Source organism: Aotus nancymaae, unplaced genomic scaffold (genome assembly GCF_030222135.1).
Source record: "Aotus nancymaae isolate 86718 unplaced genomic scaffold, 86718_ANA_hifiasm-v0.15.2.pri h1tg000003l, whole genome shotgun sequence".
Classification (NCBI taxonomy): Eukaryota; Metazoa; Chordata; class Mammalia; order Primates; family Aotidae; genus Aotus; species Aotus nancymaae.
Window position 1 is genome coordinate 1,725,831 of NW_026988414.1, and position 22,212 is coordinate 1,748,042.

Consider the following 22,212-nt stretch of genomic DNA (forward strand, 5'->3'; position numbering starts at 1 on the left):
CCTGGCCTGGGGTTTAGGGTGTCGGAAGCCATTCTGTCTCCCTGCCCACCCTGTCCCAGCCTCAATCTCTTACTTTCAAAGAACAGCATTCCCGAGTCTAGCCGCCGAGTTCTGCTGCCCTGCCAGGGCCCCAGCCTGGACCCCAGGGACTGGCCGTCTCCACGGTGCCAGGTGACCATCGGGGGTGGGCGACCCGTGGCCCGGCATGCCAGGAGGGCACTACTCCCCAGCTCCACAGTGACGTTCCGGGGCAGCTCCGTCAGCCGGGGCGCATCTGCAGGGAGGAGACCCGTCAACCCTGCCTGGAAGTTGGACCCGCTCAGCGGCCTCTCCTAGAGGACTGCCTCCCCTCTCCCCAACCCCCGTACCATTGCCCTTGCAAACCTAGGGACCAACTCCTGTCCAGGGCTCCAGGGTCAACCTGAGCTGAATGGCATCCACCCCTGGAGAGCTCTTGGGATGAGGCAAAGGGAGTGACTTGTGGGATGGTACGTGGGGTCTCAGGGGCCTAGCTTGACCCCAGAGGTGCAGAGAAGCAACATGCCCACTTCTGGCTGCGACACTTCTCAGAAAACCCCTCCAAGGGGCTGCAAGATGTGTTTTTCAGTCTGATTGTGACCCACTCACACAGGAGCTGAGGGTGAGCCTTCACTTCAACCCCGGCATCCCCTCTCCCACACCTCCCCTCCTCCTGGGCCACAGGGGTTTCCTCTTGGGGGGTCCTGGGCTTCCCTCTGATGTTTAATCCCCTGGCCTGAGCCAGGCCCACTTCTGCAGAGGAGAGCATGGCCGGGGGGCCTGGCTGGACTCAGCTGCCATTTCCACAGCCCCTTCTGTGGCCACCACCCCAAACAGCCAGCGTCACGGGGGATTATAGGTCTTCTTCACCCTCTTCTCTAGAGCTGTTGGCTGAACTTTTTGTAAAGAGCATGTCAAACACCACCACAGAATTAAAACTTGCTCATTATAAATAACATGACCCTAACATTAGGGTCTGAACTGGGCCACTCGGGAGTGAAAAGGGGCTACATTAATAGTGACCCCAGGACAATCGGCTAAACAAGGGCTGTCCTGGTCACCAGGAGTTGTAAGACATTCTCATACATACACAAAGCGTGGAAATTCTCCACACACCCCAGATCCCACACCCTTCCCTAAGGTAACCACCGTTAATAGCTTGCAGTGTTTCTTCCAAATCTTTTTTCCTAAGCATCATTTGACTTTTATAATCAGAAGCAGAAAAAAAGAATCAAGTTATTTCCCAAAACAGAAACTCAAGATCCTGTCTCTCCTTCAGCAGGCCAGGAGCAGCTCTAAGCCACGTGGGTGCAGGTCTCTCCCTCCGCAGCCTCTGGGCGCTGTCCTCAGGTCCTTGTCCCCAGGCAGGCCCCTGCAGCGGGGAGATCCCTGGCCTTTTGTTTTTTTAACCCTTTGAGTCTGGCACTGTGGAAAAGCGTCTGCCTCTTTGTTCTTTCCATCTGTCCCCAGAAATATCCTTCATCCATCCAAATCATGACATCAAATTTCCCTCCTGGCCTTGGGGATTAGGGAAGTTCCAGGGAGATAAAAACACAATTTGGAAAATTACTGTGAGGAGGAAGACAGTCTTGGACCCAGCCTCAGACACCACCCTTTCTCATCGGGGCCTGGCAGCCGCCAAAGCTCACGATCCCAGAATCCCAGAAAGCCTTTGCTTGGGCTCGCCCTAGACAAGGTCACGGTTCCTGCAGAGCCCTGGCCCCCAGGGGTACAGCTTTGCCACCGGGCCCCACCTGTCCTGAGCAGAACACCCCAACAGCCTACCTTCCCCAGCTGCACCCAGCCCGACTGCAGAGCCCAGCTCCAGCCTCCGTAAGAAAACATGGAAAATCGTATTTCATTACTGCACTGGCGCAAAGACATGCACGATGCAGGCTGGATTTGTCTTTATCTATTCACTGTTGGTCATTTTTTTCTTCTGACTTTAAAAGAAATCAAAATTAGAAAAGCGTCCTGGACCCCTACAAGTGCGAGGCCTTCTGCCTGTGCCTGCTGTGCCCGATGGAGAATTCGCCTTGCCATCGTCCCCTCGTCACAGAGCCTGGCCCATTTCTCCCCAGCTCCCCTCCCCCAAGGCTGGCCAGAGGATCTTTAGTGTCTAAAACAGCACATCTCCTTGTTCCCCAGTCGGCCCCTGGCAACCAGGAGCTTCCAGATTGGGACTAAGAAGCAGAGACTGAAATGAGAGAACAGAAAGAGGAGGCATATCCATTTAGGCCGGGCGCAGTGGCTCCCCTTTTCACAGATGAGGAAAGAGAGACTCTAAGAGGTAAATAATGCAGGCAAGTATCAGCGGACCTGGGCATGGAGCCAGGACTCCTGACTGGCACATGCCAGGCCCAGAAGATGACGCACCAGCACCTCACAGGCTGGTCTGCAAGTGCAGGCCCTCCTGGCACAGAGGAGGAGGCTGCCTCCCTTCCTATGCCCCAGATGCTACCAGGAAGCCACCTCCAGCTCAACAGCAGAAAGCAGGCACAGTGCACACCCGTTCCTGACCTCTGCCAGCCTGGCCAGGAAGGTTGGACCACAGCTGCCACCCAGATGAATAGGAAATTCCATTTCCCACCACCGCTGCCAGACCAGCTCCCCCCAGACCCACAGGTGCTGGGCCATTGTCCATCCCTTCCCTGACCTAAAGTTAAGGCCAGAGGCCACTGGTGGAAACATCTGAATATACTGCCCTCCTCCTGGAAACCTCTCGCCACCCACTTAGGGCACAGCCCAAACTTCTCTGCGTCTCCCCAGGCCAGGAGTGACCGGTACCAGGTGGCAGCTATCCTGCTGCCCCCTCCCCACCCTCCCTCTGTGTCTCACTTCTCTTGCCATGGGGAGGGCTGCACATGCTGTTCCCTTTGCCTGGAACACTGTTCCCTAGCTCATCATCTTTCTGGGTGCTTCTGGTTTCAGTTTAGATATCACCTCCTCCTAGAAGCCTTCCTGGTCCCCAGCACTGGATTAGCCTTCTCTGGGCACCCATAGCCCCTGAGGATGCAACCTTCCAGCCACTTGGTGCCCTGTGTGTGCTAATTGCCTATCTCTGTTCTCTCTGCCTGACCTCATGAGCAACGCAAAGGCTGATGCTGTGTCTCACCTGCCCTGTGTCCCCAGCACAAGGCCTGGCACAAAAGCACCAGGTGACCCTGTGTTGGAGGAATGGATGATGGAGCAAGTGAAGGAGGGCTAAGAGCACCCCAAGCCTGAGAGGACCTCAACCCTGAGGAAGCACAAACCCCCAGGCCAGACCCTCCTACGCAGGCCCACTCCAGCCACAGCCCGGCCCGCCTTCGGCCGCCACAGCCCGGCCCGCCTTCGGCCTCCTCAGCTGCCCCACCCAGCCCTGGCCCAGCCTGGCCCATTCAGCCCAGACCAGCACATTCTCGATTCTCTGCACTTCTCTAGAACTCCAGCACCTGCTTCTCTCGCCATGGCCTCAACAAACACTCAGAGCCTGATCTGTCCCAGCTCCGTGTGCCAAGAAGCTGTGCTCACAGCTTCCGAGCAAGTCCCAGTGCCCAGAACCCTGACCTGGGACTGAGACATCCCAGAAGTCACAGCCAAGGCCACGCGCTGGCCACCGAGGAACTCAGACTCCACATCTGCAGCAAGTGGACGATCACCCCCTCCCCCCATATACGGAGCAATCACTACGGGCCCAACTCTGTGCTAAAGGGCTTGATTTCACTGAATCCTCACAGCAACTCAAGGAGGGGAATAGTTCAGTCAGCCTCATTTTACAGATGGGAACCTGAGGCTCCTTGAAAAAACCAAAGCACATAGGTGGGGTCAGAGACGAGACTGGAACTTAGGTCTCATCCTGAGCTGAACCAAACTGTTGGCGGTGGGCCTCCAAGCTGGTCCCAGTGATCCCTGCCTCCTGGTATTCACACCTTTGCACCAGGGTCGCTCTGTGGGACGAGTAGAATGGGGCAGAAGCAATGGCTTGTTACTTCCAAGACTGTGGCTTCTCTCTGAGATTCTCTCTCTCTCTCTCTTTCTCTGGGAGCCTCCTGCTAACAGCCCCATGTGTAAGCCTGGAGTGCATCCCCTAGGCCCAGGCAAATGTTAAGATGACTGCGGCCCCAGCCAACATACTGATTTTAATCTCAGGATGGACCCTGAGCCAGAATTACTCAGCCAGGCCACTTTCAGATTCTTGATTCTCAGACTGTGATATAATAAACACTTACCGTTTAAGCCACAAAATTTGGGGGCTATTTGTTACCCAGCAAGAGCTAACACATGCACCGCCTCCCCTGGATTTCACTTGTCCCCACATGCTCAGATCCACATGATACAATCCACACTGGCAACTTGGGTGGGAGAGTTTCCCCTCCCTGCTCAGAAGCAGGGCAAAGTGCTGGGAAAGGAGAAGGGGAAGAGGAGGGGGAGACAAGGTGTACACTCACGTCCAACCACCAGCTGGATTTCTGCAGAGGCGTCACCCAACTCATTGACAGCCCGGCAGGTGTAGACGCCAGCATCCCTCTCCTGAGCCGCCGGGATCCGCAGCTTCCCAGAGCTGGAGCCCTCAGGGGCCAGGATCATTTCACGATCCCCTGGACCAAAGAGGAGAAGGCATCAGGCCGGTGTCCCTGGTACCATGGAGGCCAAGGTGGGAGGCTGCTCGAGCCTGAACCTGAGCTCCTGCAGCTCCACGAGGTTGGGGCCTGGGGGACAGTGGGTAGAGGCAGGTTTCAGCTCCAACGTCAGGACCCCTAGGTCCAGTCTTGCAAGGGGCTTGGGTCTTCCCTAAGCCCCTCTGTTGAAGAGGATTTGGGGTAAGTCAGGCCCTACATGTCAGGCTCATGAACCAAGAACTCCAGCCTGGACCTCCCAGCTGGTACCCACCCCACCGCCCAGGTCCAGGGGTCTGGATCTGCTCTAGGAGGGATCTGGGGAACCCTGAGTTCCCTCAATTTTCTTCTTCTTTCTTTGTTTTTGTTTTTGTTTTGAGAGAGTCTTGCTCTGTCACCCAGGCTGGAGTGCAGTGGTGCAATCTCAGCTCACTGCAACTTCTGCCTCCTGGGTTCAAGTGATTCTCCTGCTTCAACCTCCTGCGTAGCTGGGATTGCAGGCACATGCCACCACACTCGGCTAATTTTTTGCAATTTTAGTAGAGACAGTGTTTCATCATGTTCACCAGGCTGGTCTCAAACTCCTGACCTCAAGTGATCCGGCCGCCTCAGCCTCCCAAAGTGCTGGGATTATAGGCATGAGTCACCGCGCCCGGCCCCTCCCTCATTTTTCTCCCCTGACTTCCCTCCACCCCTGATTCTGACCGCCCTTTTAAATGTAATTTTTATTTATTGTAGTAAAATATACATAATACAAAACTGACAATCTGAACCGTTTGTAGGTGCGCAGCCAGCTGAGCGGCGTCAGTACATCCACACCATTGCGTGCCCATCACTGGCCTCCGCAGAACCATTTGCATCTCCCCAAACTGAAACTCCTCATCTTTAAACATTAACTCCTCCTGTTCTCCTCTCCCCAGTCCCTGGCAAACACCATTCCATTTTTTGCCTCTGTGAATTTGATGTCTCTAGGGAACTCACATAAGTGGAATCAGAGAATATTTGTCTTTTTGTGTCTGGCTGATTTCACCTAGAATAGCATCCACCTAGCAGGACATCCATGTGGCACGTGTGAGAATCTCCTTCCTTATGAAGATGGAAGAGTATTTCACGGTAAGGATTCCTTTCCAAGAGGGGCTCTAGGGCTGCGTTGATGGGGCTCTTGGCCAGAAAACGCATTGAGGAAGGAGTCCAGGAGCCTCTGCCACCCACTTGCTCGTGACCTTGAACATAATGCTCAACTCTGCTAACACCACCTGCCCCGCCTACCTCAGAGTCAGAGTGAGGCTCTGACGAGGTCCCAGGCAGGTGCTGCAAGAAATGGAGCACGATCAGGTGGGAAGGACCAGTACTGCTGACCCCGCTTGACCCTTGAGAGGAAGTCCAGCATACAGTTCCCAGAAAGACCTAGTGCGACCCCAGGACCTGTCCGTCAAACTCCAGCCTGGCAGCAGGGACTATGAAAACACTCTGCCCGTGACCTCAGGGTCTAAGGTCAACCCTGTCATCATTACCATCATTTTCAAATAATCGCATTGTCTTCAGCACTATCACTAAGAATGTCGAGCGCAGCTCATGTGCCACACTTGTTCTAAAATATTGCACATGTGGCCAGGTGCAGTGGCCCACGCCTGTCATCCCAGCACTTTGGGAGGCCGAGGCGGGAGGATCACTTGAGGTCAGGAGTTGAAGACCAGCCTATCCAATACGGTGAAACCCTGTCTCTACTAAAAATACAAAAATTAGCGAGGACTGGTGGCACACGCCTGTAATTCCAGCTACTCAGGGGGCTGAGGCACGAGAATCTCTTGAACCCAGGAGGTGGAGGCTGCAGTGAACTGAGATTGCATCACTGCATTCTAGCCTGGGTGACAAAGTGAGACTCTGTCTCAAAGAAATAAATAAAACCAAAAAATAAAAAATAAAACCTCTGCTCATATGGATTCATTTAATCCTACGCAACCAAACTGTCTTTGATTTTTCACATTAGGAAACTGAGGCTCAGAGATGCCAGGTCACTTGCCCAAAATCACCCAGGGGAGCCGGAATTCAAATCAGGGTTTGGCTCAGCGCTGCTCTGAACATCACAGGCTGGGGGTAAGGGTCAGGGGACTGGGACGTACAGGCTGGGGGCGAGGGTGAGGGGTGCCAGAACACCAGTTCTCCCAGACTCCTCATTCAGAGCACCCCCTCCCTCCTCCTCCCTTCTTTCTGGAAAGCTGCTCCTTCAGGGCCCCAGTGGGGGACAGTTCCAGGGCCCCTCCCCACCAACACACCTCGATACCAGATGACTCGGGGCGGGGGAACCCCGAACACCTCACACACCAGCACAGCCTCTTCCCCAACAGCAGCCAGCACCACGGCATGTACAGCAGAGACCGACGGCGGGTCTGCATGGGGAAGATGCAGAATTTGGGACTGACCCTCAAAGGTCATAAAGCACAGCCTCAGGAAGCCCTCTCCCCCATCCCAACCATGCCCTACTCTTGCCACACCAGCCTCCTTGCCACCCCTGGAGCACCCCAGGCTCAACACCCTCTCCCGGTCCCTCCATCTGTGACACTGTTCCCATAGTGACCCTACGGTAAGAGTTGCTCAGAGAGGCTGTGGCCAAGTCCTGGACACAGCGGCCACTTCCCTCTTGCCTCCAGCACAGGTCCCTCCCTCGCACCAGCCGGCTCCCTGTTCTTCACAGCATCTTCAGCATTGGGAAACATCCCACTGGCCTATGTGTGCCTCCTCCTTAGAATACAAGCTCCACTCAACAGGGACTGTGTGTTCACTGCTGTGCTCCCAGTGCGGGACACAGATAAGTGCCCCATAAATACTGATGGAAGGGAGCAGGGGAGGGAGAAGGGAAGGAGGGAGGCGGGGAAGGAAGCCCCTCTCCTGCGATGCGATGTTCGTGGCCTGGGTACCTGTGTAGTAGAGGGTGACCGTCTCCTGGTCCGTGCCAACCTCATTAGTGGCCTGGCAGCTGTAATTCCCAGCATCCTCTGCGGCTACCCCCTGAATAATCAGGGTTCCCTGTGTGTCCACATGGATTCTGGAGTTGTGCCATAAAAACACATTGGATCACACAAGGGGTTGCTCCACAGTTGTCATTAATAAGAAGTTAATGAACAATGCGACTAGCAATGACCTTTCTGTACTGACAGCTTGCTCTGGGCCTCTGCTAAACACTTTATGTACATGTAATTCACGAGGCTCAGGGAGGTAAGACGACTTGCCCGAGGTCACACAGCCTGAATGGTGGGGCCGGATTCGGGAGCAGGTCCGCCCAGCCTGAATGGTGGGGGTGGGACTTGCCCAACGTCACACAGCCTGAATGACAGGGGTGGGATTTGGGGGCGGGGGTGGGATTTGGGAGCAGGTCTGCACAGCCTGAGCTCCTGACCACTGAGCTCACACGGTGGCATCATCGCTATGTTTTCAAAGTGATCTCACTCTTGAGTCTGGAGTGATCCCAGGAGGAAGGAAGGCAGATGCTACTCCCCTATTTACAGGTGGGAAGGCCAAGGCCCAGAGAGGACCCTGGGAGTCCTGTCCACCTGCTGCGAGTCCCCGACATCCGTGTTCTGGGCCCCTCACCTGCTGTCCTCTTGTAGGGCTTGGCCCTCACGGCTCCAGGAGATGTGGGGTGTGGGGTACCCAGAGGCTGAGCAGCTGACCTTCACCTCCACACCTTGGGAGAAGTGCTGGGAGCTGGTGTGGATGCTGACCTGCGGGGCCTCTGTGACCCAAAAAGTGGATAGGTGAGGATGAGCGTATCAGAGCAGCCATTCTATCCCAGGCACCCAGTCCCGGGCCCCTCCCCTCCCACAGCCACAGATGCAAGACAGAGGAAGCAAAGACCCCCAAAGGGCTTCAATCCCCCCGGGGTGGCTTCTCTGGGAACTGGGTAGACCAGGTGGCCACGAGGCACATCCCCAGGCCACATGGAGGCTGATTTTCCAACAATCCCAGCCTGGAGCCCTGTGCTCCTGGAAGCTGGGGAGCTTCAGGGAGATGTCAGGCAGCAACTAGGGCTGGGGAATGGCTCTTGTCTCCAGTAACTTTGAGGCTGACCCCAAGGCCTGCCCTACTACTGGCCCCAGTCTTAGAGTCTAACCTGGCCTTTTGGAAACTCAGAAAGCAGGCTGGTCAGACTCAAACAGAGCTCACAGGGCCCGAGCATCTAGAAACAGTAAACACGGCCCTCCCACACGGGCGGCACACACACTAGTGGATCCCCTCCTTCCTGAGAGCCCAGACACAGCCTCAGAATCCTGCCCGACACACTCCAGCAGCCACTCAAGAGCTGCTGGCTCAAGAGAGAACATTGGTTCAACATGCTCGTTTTTACACTTGGGGAGAAGGCTCTGTCTAGATTCTGGGTAGACCTGAGGCCTCACCCAGATCTGAAAACTCCCAGATGGGTGCTCTGGGCATGGCCTCCTCCACCCCCATCCAGTCAGTGCTGCCAAACACATCTAACCTCTGAGCTCCCACAAGGTTCCAGTATTCAGTCCCTGCCCCACATGTTGGGCAGGGTGCAGTGGGGAGTGGGGAACAATGGAGGGGCTCGATGACATGGAAAAAGGACATGACACAGTGAAATTGGTTTGGCCTACAGCAGTAGAAACTTAAGTTAGATATTAGGAGGAACTTCCCAGCAGTGAGTGACATTAGACTGGCTAGGAGGCTACAGAATTCTCTCTCCCTGAAAGTTCAAAAAACACTGAAAGGGTTGCTATTGCCTGCCAGAGACAAGGTCTGGGGAGAGGGAGGGACTCACAGCTTCTGGGGTAAACATTAGGTCGAGTGCTAAACTGGGGGAGCAGCAGCAGAACAAGCCTCACCTCGCACCAGGAGCCAGACAGATGCCCTTGTGACCCCGTTGGCATTACTGACCACACACTGGTACCTCCCGCCGTCTGTGGGGATGATGCTGCTGACCTCCAGGGACAGGTCAGCCAGCTGGGTGACTCGGCCTGTCGAGGCTGGCAGGACTCTCCAGTCCCGGACCCAGGTCAGGTTGTAGGGGTCCTCGCCTAGGACCCGGCAGGATAGGATGGCAGTCTCCCCCGGGGACACAGTCACATTGGAAGCAGGGACCAGCTGCGGTGGGGGATCTGCAGGGACATGAGCACAGGAGGAACCAAGGGGCTGAGGCAAGGAGGGGTCATCGTCCAGGCCCTGGTGCCTCACCCTGAGGTGCAGGTCGACCTGAACCAGATCGTGCAGGACACGTCCGCCAGCAGCATGGGTGACCAGCATCCACTCACGATCAGGCATCAGCCCAGTGGGAGGTCATTCTCCCACCACCGTTATACACCCCCGGGGCTGCACGGCCCGCGCCTGCTCTCCAAACAACAGCCAGTGTGACGGACGTGCAGCGAGCCCAGCATCTCTCTCATGCCCCCCAGCTGAAGACACCACCCTGGGGAATACAGCCTTGAAGTCTCCAGCCGGGGGAAGAGAGTCATGTGTTCACAATGACTCTGTACCAACGGCAGGGCTATTCACAGCAGCCAAATATGCCCCGAAGGAGGAAGGCCTACAGCAGTAAGCAAACCGCTAAGCAAACCGCTATCTGGATAGCAAATGCTAAGCAAACCACTTAGTCTATCTAAGCAAACCGCTATCTGGATAGCAAAAAGCCACAAGAAGTGGCGAGATCAGAGACTGCTGAGCACAGAAAAAGGCCTGAAAGGAAGTAAATCCAATGGCAAAATGGAGGGACTACAAGTTACTTTGATCTTTTTGGTTGTTTATATTTTTCCAGCCTTCCTACTAGGAGCATGTGTAATTTCTAGCTGTCAATGTAGAGTGGCTGATCTTTCCATGCTTAAGCGTTTTCTTCTCCACAAAGCAGCTGGCATTCATAATTTTAAAAATAAAGCCGATTTCATTTGGAGACAGTCTGTGGTGTTTCCAACCTCCCCAGCTCGACGGCGCCATCCAGGCCAGGACTTGGAGGCAGGAAGGGGTCCTGACCAAGAGATGGACGGTGGCCCCTGAAAGATGAGCCCTAAGAAGTCAGAGTTGGGATTGAAGCTGCGCAGGGCAGGCAGACCCCAGTCAGGTCCTCAGCCTTCCTCCAGCTGAGACCCACAGGCCGTTCTGGGGTGAAACAGCCCCAAATGAGGGGCAGCAGGCAGGTGGCAGCCTGGGCAGCCAGACCCGGAATGACGGACAGTCCCGGCAGCTGGCTGGACACTCACCGGGAGGAAATCCTAGAGGGAAGAACCCAGGAAGAGGGTAAGGAAGGGGTACATAGAGGGGCCCCAAGGGACAGACCTGTGATGACAATCTGGGCCTTTGCTCGCCCGGTCCCAGCCCTGCTGACGGCTGTGCACTCATACGTCCCCTCCTCAGCCTTGGAGGCCCTCGGGATCTCCCAGCTGCTGTTTCCCGACTCCCTGCAAACAGGGAGCAGAAGGAGGTGCACGATCACACTGACTCCGGTCAGGGTGCTCCTGGCCTCATTTGCCCCTCAGGGTCCTAGTCCCCTGAATTCTGCCCAAAGGAGAGACCCCAATTCCTCTGTGAGGTGCAGTGAGGAGAGGTACACAGCCAGGGACATGGAAAGTCCACAACATGCTGTGTGGCTTGCAGCCAGGCCATTCCTCTCTCTGAGTCCTGGGCTCCCATCCTTCCTCCCCTGAGGACCACGGCTGGGCCCCGCATGGGTTGAGTTTTCCGGGAGCTGAGGAAGGCCCCTCGCTCCTTCATGAGCTGATGGCCCAGCAGTGGTGGGAGTCTTGGGGACAAACTCTTCTCCATTCCTGGCTGCACTGAGAGTCCCAGGCTGGGCTGCCCAGGAGGACAATGACAGAGACCAGGATCCCTCTCCTGCCACCCACTCCCCTGAGATCCCTCCAGGGCCTCAGCAGCCAGGAGTCCTGTGACCGGGGACAATCAGCTGCCATGGGCCACTCACTGCAAGTGCCTCTCTTCGCCCAGCCTGGCTTCACCTCGCCGCAGCTGCAGCCGGAAGGGAAGGGCGCTGTGCACGGAACAGGAGACCAGCAGGGGCTGCTGCAGGTAGCCATGGATCCTGGGGGCCATGCTGACCAGGGGAGCACCTGGGGGCGGGGACCAGGACTCAGAACGTCGCCCCACCACCCCGTAGCCACACCTGGTGACACAGAGACCTGCAGGGACACACCAGCATCCAGGAGGCCAGGATTCAACCCCTGGTTCCGCCATTTGGTGGTCACCTCTCTAAGCCTCAGTTTTTACCTCTGCAAAATGGGAGTGATCATGGTACCATCCAGATCATGTGGTCCTGAGGAACTGGTGAGAAGAGGTGCCTGGAGACCTCGTGGCACAATATGTGTGGCTCCACCAGCTCCACCAGCGCCCCTTGGCACAGCTCCTGGGGCTTTTGTGGGTTATGAGACTGTTCAACTCAAGGCTGGCCAGCCTGCACCAGACCCTTCCGCTGCACCATCTGATTGTATTAGCGCCAGTTCTAAAATCTGATGAAATGCTACCAACCAGGATTAGGCTCCCCAGGGGTATGGGTGGGTTTCTGCAATTGCTCCTCTGCCTCGAACATCGGTTTTACCCAAATTTGTTGGAAGGAAACCTTTTCATTTAAAAATAAGCACAGCTGGAGGATGGCTAAAAAAGCAAAATTCACACACATTTTTGAGATAAAACCAGAGACTTCAATGAAATCTCATAGCTTGTAATGAGCCCCATGGGACCGCTATCAGACACCACTGCCCCCCAGCCTGACCCTGGTCTTGGAGCGACACAGTCTCTTCCCTTGGCTATTGGAATTACTTCAATGGAGAAGTCTGAGAAACTGTCCCACAGGGTCAGCCGTGGTCCATCAGAGCTGGTTGCCCCCTGGCAGGGGCTCAACCTTTGTGTCACCATCTCCCCATCCCCACCAGCAGAGGAGCCCGGCAGAGATGCTCCGGGGATGAGACAATGCAGTAGACCTCCTCGGGGCCTGGGCTGGGGATGAGCAGGCGGCGGTGACATCATGCTCCAGGCTCCCTGCCACGACTGTCCCGAGGGGGAGGGGTGTCCAACCATCCAGCCACGTCCTCGGCTGTGTGCAAAGCAGCCGCCGCTCACCCACGCACCCTGGGAGCCTCTGCCAAGCCAGCTTGGGCTCCCCGCTTCCATGAGCTGAAAGGGACCGCAGGTCCACCTTCATCTCTCCAAACCCAGAGCCACCTGCTACAAGGCAAAATCCCAGCCTCCTGGACCTGAAGGGCGGGAAAGAAGCAAATATCCAAACTGCGTCCCTCCCCCCACTTCAATCTAGAGCTGAGAGAGAACAAAAATCAGAGCTAAACTGCAAACTCTTAGATTCATCTGAAAGAACAGGGGACAGAAAACAGAGGCTGTTATTCCCCCTGCTGAAATTCCTTCCTGAAAGTTCCTCCTCAAGGCTACAAAGGCCAAGGGAAGAGAGGCCCAGGAACCACAGCAGGGGAGTGGAAGCTGGGGGCTGGAAAGAAGAGGTCGCCAGCTCTCCTGCCCAGCCCTGCCCTGCCCCACCCAGGGGTGCCACAGGCACCATGGGCACAGCGGGCACCGTGGCCAGCCTCAAGAGCTGGCCCTTCTTCCCCCCACACCCTCCATCCCTATTTGAAGTGGACAGAGGAGGATGTCTCTCACTGAGATCCCCCACAAAGAAGTGCTAGAATGTCAATGACATCTACCTTTGTAAGCTTCTCTCAGGCTACCTCCAGGGAAGGGAGACAGTGGGCCAGAGAAAGGCAATGAAGCCAGTGAGGAGGCCAGATGGCCAGTGCCCTAGACATCCCTGCTAGGACCAGAGGCAGACCTGGAAGGCCAAAGATCCACCCTGCCCCCTGGGAGCTTCCAGCCTGAACAGTGAGACCTCAGGAACACACGGGAAATCAGCAAAAAGCCACACATATGGGAACCAACACAACATGGCCAAAGATTGGACAACAAAATGATGTGTTCCTGCAATGATGCAATGGTAACAGCAGCTGCCACATCGGAGGGCCCTGGCCCACAAATGGATGCATCCTGCATGCGGCCTCTGAAGACCCAAATGCTGTCTTGTTGTGTGCAGTAGCTTGGATACCACCGGGGCAGCCCTGTGAGGCAGGTGGGTTCAGTTTCCTTATCGATGAAGTAGGGCACACCTCAGAAAAGCGGTAAGCATCAGTAAGCTAGCACATGGCAGGAGCTTGGCTCAGGACTGGCCCATGGAAAGTATCCAAATGATGACTAGGATGATTGTGATTATGACAGTGATCGTGATCATGGGAGAGCAAATGCCCATGTCTGCCCTGCCCACTGCTGTATCACAGTGCCTAGCACCATGACTCATACAGAGACATTCAAAATGAATGCTGAATAGATGGATGAATGGATGGGTGGACAGGTGGGTGGACGGATAGGTAGATAGATGGATAAATACATGGATAGATAAGTAAATTAATAGTGAATGGGTGGGTGGATGGATGGGTGAGTGAATGTGTGAATGGATAGATGGGTGGATGGGTGGATGCATGAATGAGTGAGTGGATGGGTGAGTGAATGGTGGGGGGGTGGGTGAGTGAATGGGTGGGTGGATGGATGAATGGGTAGATGGATGGATGGATAGTGAGATGGATGAGTGGATGACTTTGTTCTAATCCTTGAGCTGAGAGCCACACCTGAAGCATCTTAGTATTTAACATAATGCCTTATAGGGAACAGCTGTCCATAGAAGCTTAATGAACAAACACTTTCTAATCTAATTTAATCTAATACAGTCAGGGAAGGCTCTAGGAAGAAATGAGACTCTGAGTGAGCCAGGGAACTGGAGGACAAAAGAGCCAACCACTCACCTGGGGCCACCCCACTGTAGGACACTCCAGAGACACGAAGGACGGGGTTTCCCTCATGGTCCTTGCCCTTCACCTTGAGGTAGAACCGCTCCTTGGGGGTGTGGAAGGGCGGCCCGCCCCACAGCTCGTAGGTGGAGCCATTGGAGAGGGGCTTCGTGGGCAGGGTCAGGAGGGGCTTCCCTGAGCTGTGTGCCAGCTCCACCGAGTCTAAGCGGCCAGGTGCCTGCAGGCCTGTGGAATTGATCACCAGGGAGATGGGGACCCCTGCAGGGAGAGGGTAGAACAAGGTGCTGGTGTAAGTGTCTGGCTCTGTGATCCCCCTCGAGTAGGAGCCCTTGAACCACACCCCAGGGGTCCTGCTTGCCTGGCCTTCCCTACCTGGTCCCTCCTTCCCTACCTACCCCTGTGCTGACCCGACGCTGGGGGTGGGATAGGCAGAGAAGGACCCTTGCTACTGTCCGTGGTGCTGAAACATCATGATCCTCCAAACATGGTTTCCCAATGGCTGCATCCCCTCTGTCTGCACTGACTTGGAGTCTCACAGAGTAGAACTGTCCTCCACCCCATTAACTCTGGTGTGGGCCATAATTAGACAGGCTTCAGGGAATGGCCTCAGATAAAGCAAACTCCAAGTTTGCGGACTCCAACTTCTGACCAGACTCTCCCTACGCTCAGGTTCTGTTTGGTTTTCTTTTCTGTCTTGATGGAAATGTGGTACTTTTCACACATCCCAGAAGAGGCAGAAGTGGAGTCAGATTTCATAATTTCTTTTTAAAATCTCTACCATCTAGGCTAGATGTGATCACAGCTCACTGCAGCTTCAAACTCTTGGGCTCAGGCAATACTGCTACCTCAGCCTCCCAAATAACTGGGACTACAGGTATGCACCACTATGCCTGGCTAATTTTTTAAATTTTGTAGAGATGTGGTCTTGCTGTGTTGCCCAGGCTGGTCTTGAATTTCTAGCCTCAAGCAATCCTCCCACCTTGGCCTCCCAAATGTTTATCTTTAAAAAAATTATCTTGGCCTAGTGCGGTGGCTCATGACTAACCCCAGAACTTTGGGAGACTCAGGAAGGCAGATCACCTGAGTTCAGGAGTTCAAGACCAGCCTGGCCAACATGGTGAAACCCTGTCTCTACTAAAAAGACAAAAATTAGCTGAGTGTGGTGGTGCACACCTATAATCCCAGCTGCTCAGAGGGCTGAGGCAGAGAATCGCTTGAATCCAAGAGGTGGAGGTTGCAATGAGAAGAGATTGCACCACTGCACTCCAGCTTGGGTGACAGAGCGAGACTCCATCTCAAAAACAAAATTATCTTGGATATACATCTTTATCAAAAGCAGAAACCCAACAGGGTCACATGAGACCTTCTGTACCCACTTCCACTGGGGACAGGTCAGTTTTCAATTCCCACAGCATCACTACATGTAGGATTTCTTTGCTCTCCTGGCTTAACAGTAGAATCAAAGTGTTCCTGCTTCTTCCCTTTCTGCTATCTGCAAAACAAACAAACTGAGCAAGCAGCCCCTTTTCACTTTCGAGATATGACTCCTGGTTCTGGCAGGAAAACCGGCAAGGGCTGACAAGAATAACAAACATTAGAGAAGACAGACTCGAAAGAAAGCCCTCAAGGTCTGGCTTGCACCATTTTTGGTCACTATTCAGGGTCCAGAGTCAGCCTGACCTGATCCAGGCTCCTCCCAGGAGGAGCTGAGCTGAGCTGGTCCTTGCAAAAGTCTCCAAATGGCTCCATGGCAGGGACCATATTTTCCAAACTATAAATTGAGACCTTTGATCTGGCCACCAGATGGTATTTTCTGGCATGGAGCTCAGGCATCCTGTGCCAGAAGCCTGCCTTGGGGCCAGGCTTCTCCAGTGGAACTGCAGCAGGCACACAGGCATCCTCAGACCCTGGTGGGTGGCTTCCAGTTGGAAGCCTGTGCCTCCACCTTCAACGTCCTCCCAGGCTCCTCCAACCTTCCTCAGTCTCAGGGCACCCAAATGTCCCCCAGGACATTCCTTCCTTTGCAGTAAGGCACTGCTCTCCTTTTTGGTCGCTGTCAGCTCGCTGGCACCTGTTCTTTCATTGAACTAGCCTGCTGTTTGCTGGAAAACTGAAGAAGCAGGACTCTAGGCAGATAGGTTTTGACAAAAAGAAAGGAGGTGTGAACTCGGTAACAAAGGCCAGTGTCAGTGTCCTCCAGGACTTTGGAGGCAGGGAGGATGATCTAAAGGTAAATGTCACAATGTGACCTGGGCTGGGGCTGGTGGAAAGCTGGCCTGGAAGCTTGGTCTACACCGCTGTGGTCTGGGAGCACAGTCCGGCTTAGCCTCCACAGTCACATGCAGCCAAGTGTTCCCCCAATACCTCCTCCACCACCTCCCAAAACCAAGTCCCAGGTCTTCAGAGGCAGCTCAGCACTGTCTGTAGGGTCGGGGTGCTGTACCTTGCAAGGGCCACTCGAGGGTGTGGTTAAGGTCCAGGGAAGGCTGAGTGGAGAAGCCGGCTCGGAAGTCAATGTTGCTGACACCTGTGATCCTCACTGAATGACGGCCACTGCTATAGACCTAGCACAGGCCCAGGTCTCACGTCACCAGAGGCTGGGACCCCAGCACACCAGCTTAGGGCAGGAGGCACCCAACCTGACCCAGCCCTGCATCAGCAGCTGAAATCCTCCTGCTTTTATAGACACAGGGGCAACTTACCTGCTCCCAGGGGGCCCAGCACCATGCTCCCCAAATGAAGGAGCTGAAGCCCCAGCTTTCAACCCCAACCTGAGCGGCACTCTTGAGGCTGTGCTGCCCTTCGGCCCGCCTGAGCCCCTGCAGGCCCTGTCTGTCCCCCTGCACGTCTAACTCCCTGCCTTGCTCTCCCCACTGGCATTACAGCTCTCAGCTCTAAGGTGCTCAGAGTTTGAAAGGCAGGTGGTGACACTGCCACTTTACCTGCAGTGCCTAGCACGTTGCCTGCAGAAGGTGCTCACTAAATGTTCGTCTGGTCACCGGGACCCCCCACTCTTCCAGGGCAGCAGTCCGCTCACCCCAGGATGCTTTGTTGGGAGCCAAGCTGGCCTGCAGTTCCTGGCTCCCAGGCCCTGGTAGATCACAGCAGACCCCTCTCTTCCTGCCAGCCCTGCCGCACTGAGGCCTCCCACCAAAGCTCCTCTTGCCTCTTTACACATTCTTCACAGCTTGGTCAGGCACCTCTGAACCCTGAAGTCATTTCTCCAAGTTCTTCTTAGATGTTCCCAAACTAACCCCAAACCACTCTACCTCTTCCCACTGGTACAAGGCAGAATGCCCTTCCTCTGCCCTTGACCCTTTACTTCTATTGATATGACCACATCACCACCCACACTCTAGCCATCCGCTTCCTGAGGCCCAAGGCTCCCCAGGGCAAGCAGAAGGAAGATGGTTCCAGTCCAGTGAAGCTGGTCCACCTTCTCCTGCAACTCAGTACCTTACCTTGATGGACCACAACCCAGGATGCTCAGGCTTAAAGGCTACGACCTTGGCCGAGTCAGGGATGTTGAGAAGCACGTTGAGGCCCTCGTCCTCCTTCAGGATCCTCCCTGTGGAAGCCACAAGGGCTGCTCAGTCCCTTTCCTGGGGGTGGCAGGAGCCCCGCCTGTCTCCAGGAATCCACAGTGCCCCAAACACTAGCCTCAGTCTTCTCGGAACTGACAAAGGTCTTGGCTGTCCTCTGCCACCGCCTGATGCCACGCTCCACCCTCAGGGATTCCCGGGGTGGGCTGTGCACCCGACCTCTAGATCTGGGCACTCATGACATCCTCAGAGCACCATGCGGCCAGGTGACCTCATCCGAATCACACTGCCCCTGCCTCTGTCGACCCTGATGAGTATCAGCTCCAGGAGCCCCAGCTTCCCATCTGTATGATGTGCTATGAGTTCCTACCACCATGAGAATCCACCGGGTACCATGGAAAAGGCTCGGGGAGAGCCTCACGATCCAGGGACCACCATTATCTTAACTCCCATCATCGGCTGCTATGGCCCTCCTGCTTCCTCCCACACCACGGGCACCCTCTCTCCACTGTGTGCCCTTCCCCCCACATTTCCTTATTCCTGAAGCCTCATGTCTGAAACCCTGCCACCCTTGGTCTCTTTCTTTGTCCCATCCTGGGCTCCAGCTCAGTCCTAGGGCCAAAGAGAAGGCCAGCCCCGAGGTGGTCCACACCCAGTGGATCCTGGACTTCAATCTCAGGCCCCGGCCCGCTCAACGAGATGGTGACTTCCTTCAGGCTGGGGTCAAAGGGGAGTCTCCAAGTGTGCTCCCCCTCCTCCTCGTGGTCCGTGGACAGCAGGTGTACCTTGGAGGCCTGGATGGCTGACTCCACCCACTTCAGTACCTGGAGGTAAGTACGAGAAGCTGATGCCAGCAGGTGCCCACAATGTCTTCCCCCACCATGGATTTTAGGCAGCATACAGACTTTTCAGGCTGCCCAAGGCCACCCCATGCCCCATGTCCAACACCAGGCCCGATTCACACATTGTGACCCTCCTGACTTCTATGGGCTCTGAGCTGTAAAGTCTGAATGGAAGCACTTAGAGAACTCAGCTCAGAGGGAAGGAGCAAGGCCGTGGCCCTCTGCTGGGAAGACTCTTCTCCACTTCTCCACCCAGCCTACTTCCACAGCACCCACACTTCCTCCAGGAAGCCCTCTTGGTGCCTCGTACACACAATGAACCCTGGAGACCTGGAAACTCCCCCAGACCCACGTAGTTCATGACCGATCATCCCAGGGGCCTCCACCTGTGCTCCCACCAGCGCGCCACATTCCCTAGGCAGGACCGAGAGGCGCTGCTGCAAAGACTTCGGGTCTCTTCGCAATCCACAGAGGCGAGGAATTGCTGGATGGACTTTCACGATGTTGAGAAATCCTAAGTCCTTGGATTCTGTAATTGCTTATTCATTCTAAAATCTTACATCTTTTGGACAAGTCCCACTGAGAATCAGATAAAAGGTAAGGACCCTCCGCCTGGGACACCATCTTACCCCTTAGGTACACATTTAGGGTATGATTTTAGGAGGTCCTCAAACTCCCTCAAAGATACTCCCTCTACCACAAACTGAACACAAACTTATTTAGTTTCTCCAAATCCTGACCAAGGCCTTCAAGCCCCTACGTTCTATGGTCCTAGGCACCTAAGCCGACCCAAGGTCACTGTGCCACTGCCTCCCCCTGCCTGCTACGCTGGACCTCAGTCCTCCCACAGGCAGCCCCCTCCCACACATGCTGTGCTCTTTGCAGGAACGCCCTGCCCCCTCATCGACCATCTTCTGGCTATTCTTCACCTCTCTGCTTGAAGAGGCTTCTCTAATCCTGAAAAGGTTCTGTTCTCTGGTACATACTATTTTGCAGCAATCTGCACTCCATTCATTCACACTTAATGCATTTGGGCTTCTCAACCCTACCGGCCTGGGAGCTCTGTGGAGGCAGAGACCCTTCGCTGTGCCCATGTGTGTCTCAGCCCTGAGCTTGTTGCCAGGCACAGGATGGGTACTGAGGAGGCGTCTGCCAGCTGTGTGAGTTCAGTAGGACATGTGTCGCCCAGGCAGAGCCATCAGACTGGCCTCAAGCCCACCTCTCAGGCACCTCACTCCATGCCCCTCCTCTATCCAGCTCATGCCTCCTCCTTTGCAATAGCCAAGTCACCTAAGTACCAGCAAGGAAATCAGGAAAGAGGGAGAAGAAGGGGGCCCTCAGGTCTGGACCTTCTCTCTCCAAGCCAAGTTATCTCAAAGAGCATCCATTCTGTGCAAACCCTAAAACTGAAACAAAATGAGCTCAACCATAAAGTTGGTACCATAACCACAGAGAAAAGAACAACTCAAAGTGAATTCTGAACCCACTGGCTCAACTATCCTTTCTCAGTAGAAGGACAAAAAGAACTGCAAACACACACACACACACACACACACACACACACACACACACACAAAACAAAACAAAACACTTTAGTTAGTAGATTTAAGTCGGAAGAACTATCAGCACTGTGATTTTGAAACCATTTTACGTATCTTGTTGGATAAAGCAAATAAGTAAAGATGTTAATATTTTCCAAATCAAGATATTTTTATTATAAACAAATGTAAGAGAGAGCTGTAAGTATAAAATCAGATGAGCTAAGTAAAAGATCCACAATACAAAATTTGAATTGGAAATATCAGTATAAGCTCTCCAGAGAGAGACAGATAATAGATTGCTAGGTGGGTAGGTAGGTAGACAGACAGACAGACAGACACACAGAGCAACTGATCCAGAAGCAATGATGGCCAAAAATCTCACTATCAATGATCACCACCAGTCCTCAGATCTTGGTTTCTGAACACCATTCCCCACTAGAGTTCCTTGGAGAAATGGCTAATTCCAGGCCTGGGGCAGGCAATTTATAAGGTAAGCCTGGGATGATGGGTTTTTCCATAAAACAAAGAAATGCTCAAAGACAAATAGGGACATATCAAAAGGACACAGGAACCAGCCCAAAAACTGCACTCAATTGAAACACACCGAATGACATAATCCATGCGCAAATAACAGTACTCAAAAAAGAGAAAGCAAAATTCAAAACAGTAAAACCTCCCCTGCCACTACTGAAGTGACTCCTTAATTGAAGAGAAAGAACTAAGTGCGATTCCGTGCCTTTTCAATAGAAATCGTACTTCAGAGAAACCAAACCATCCATCGCTTTTGATGCATAAAAGGTCTTCATCTTGGAAGAATGCCCACTCACAGATGTGGGAGGAATGCTACAGTTAGGAAAGCATCATTTTGCAGCCCCCAGTGAAATCATCATTTCAGGAAAGAGTCCTCAGTGCATGCTAAAACTATTAGATGAAAGGTTGATGGGAACTGGATGTCTGCACAGAGCCAGAACATTACCCTACAGGCCACCTGAGTCATAAAGGCAAAAGCACGTCCGACCACGCCGAGAGCTGGCTGTCGCCACCCTAACCCAGTCATCAAACTTATCATCAGCAATACTAGATACTCAGATATGATTTGCCTCCTGGTGTGATGCAACAGAAGACACACTCAGCACCAGCTAGGAAACACTCCCACCAAAAAGGTCAGCCTTCACCAATCAGGCCTTTGGACTCACTCAGTTTGGGGGAAACACAGGGGATTTAAAAAAAAGAGTTGGCTGGGCAGTGGCTTACACTTGTTAATCCCAGCACTTTGGGAGGTAGTGGCGGGTGGATCACCTGAGGTCAGGAGTTCGAGACCAGCCTGACCAACATGGAGAAACCCCATCCCTACCAAAAATACAAAATAGCCGAGCATGGTGGCACACGCCTGGAATCCTGGCTATTGGGGAGGCTGAAACAGGAGAACTGCTTGAACCCGGGAGGCAGAGGTTGCAGTGAGCCGAGATCGTGCCATTGCACTCCAGCCTGGGCAACAAGAGTGAAACTCCATCTCAAAAAAGAAAAACAAAAGTGAATGACACCATGAGGAAATAATCAGAAGAATCCAGAACATGGGAGAGGGTTCCAATTCATGCATCTTCAACAGCTTAGTGTCATAAAAACAGAGCTGATGGCTCCAGGCTGAAGAGGACTTAATAGACGTAACAACCAAGGGACATGCACAGTCCTTGATTAAATCCTGATTTGACAAAAACTGCGATCAAAGACAGTTTGAAGACAGGGAAATTCGAACACGGGCTGTGCACTGGATGACACTAGGAAACTATTAATGTTATTAGATGATATTGTGGGTTATGTTGAAGACTATCTTTTTTCAGAAATCCATG

At 54.0% G+C, this 22,212-nt stretch overlaps 1 protein-coding gene across 1 annotated transcript in view; it reads right to left on the bottom strand.

Annotated features, from left to right (window-relative positions):
- The window catches only part of HMCN2 (hemicentin 2), a 162,606-nt gene that overhangs the window by 113,242 nt on the left and 27,152 nt on the right, over nucleotides 1–22,212 (bottom strand). The window contains exons 5-16 of the mRNA XM_064377021.1: nucleotides 18,632–18,803; nucleotides 17,899–18,005; nucleotides 16,881–17,001; nucleotides 14,432–14,695; nucleotides 11,542–11,686; nucleotides 10,899–11,020; nucleotides 9,458–9,730; nucleotides 8,208–8,349; nucleotides 7,535–7,662; nucleotides 6,893–7,006; nucleotides 4,449–4,598; nucleotides 74–274 (exon numbers count right to left, since the gene is read on the bottom strand). Coding sequence (XP_064233091.1) covers nucleotides 74–274; nucleotides 4,449–4,598; nucleotides 6,893–7,006; nucleotides 7,535–7,662; nucleotides 8,208–8,349; nucleotides 9,458–9,730; nucleotides 10,899–11,020; nucleotides 11,542–11,686; nucleotides 14,432–14,695; nucleotides 16,881–17,001; nucleotides 17,899–18,005; nucleotides 18,632–18,803 — 1,939 coding nt within the window. The remainder of the gene's footprint in view (nucleotides 1–73; nucleotides 275–4,448; nucleotides 4,599–6,892; nucleotides 7,007–7,534; nucleotides 7,663–8,207; nucleotides 8,350–9,457; nucleotides 9,731–10,898; nucleotides 11,021–11,541; nucleotides 11,687–14,431; nucleotides 14,696–16,880; nucleotides 17,002–17,898; nucleotides 18,006–18,631; nucleotides 18,804–22,212) is intronic.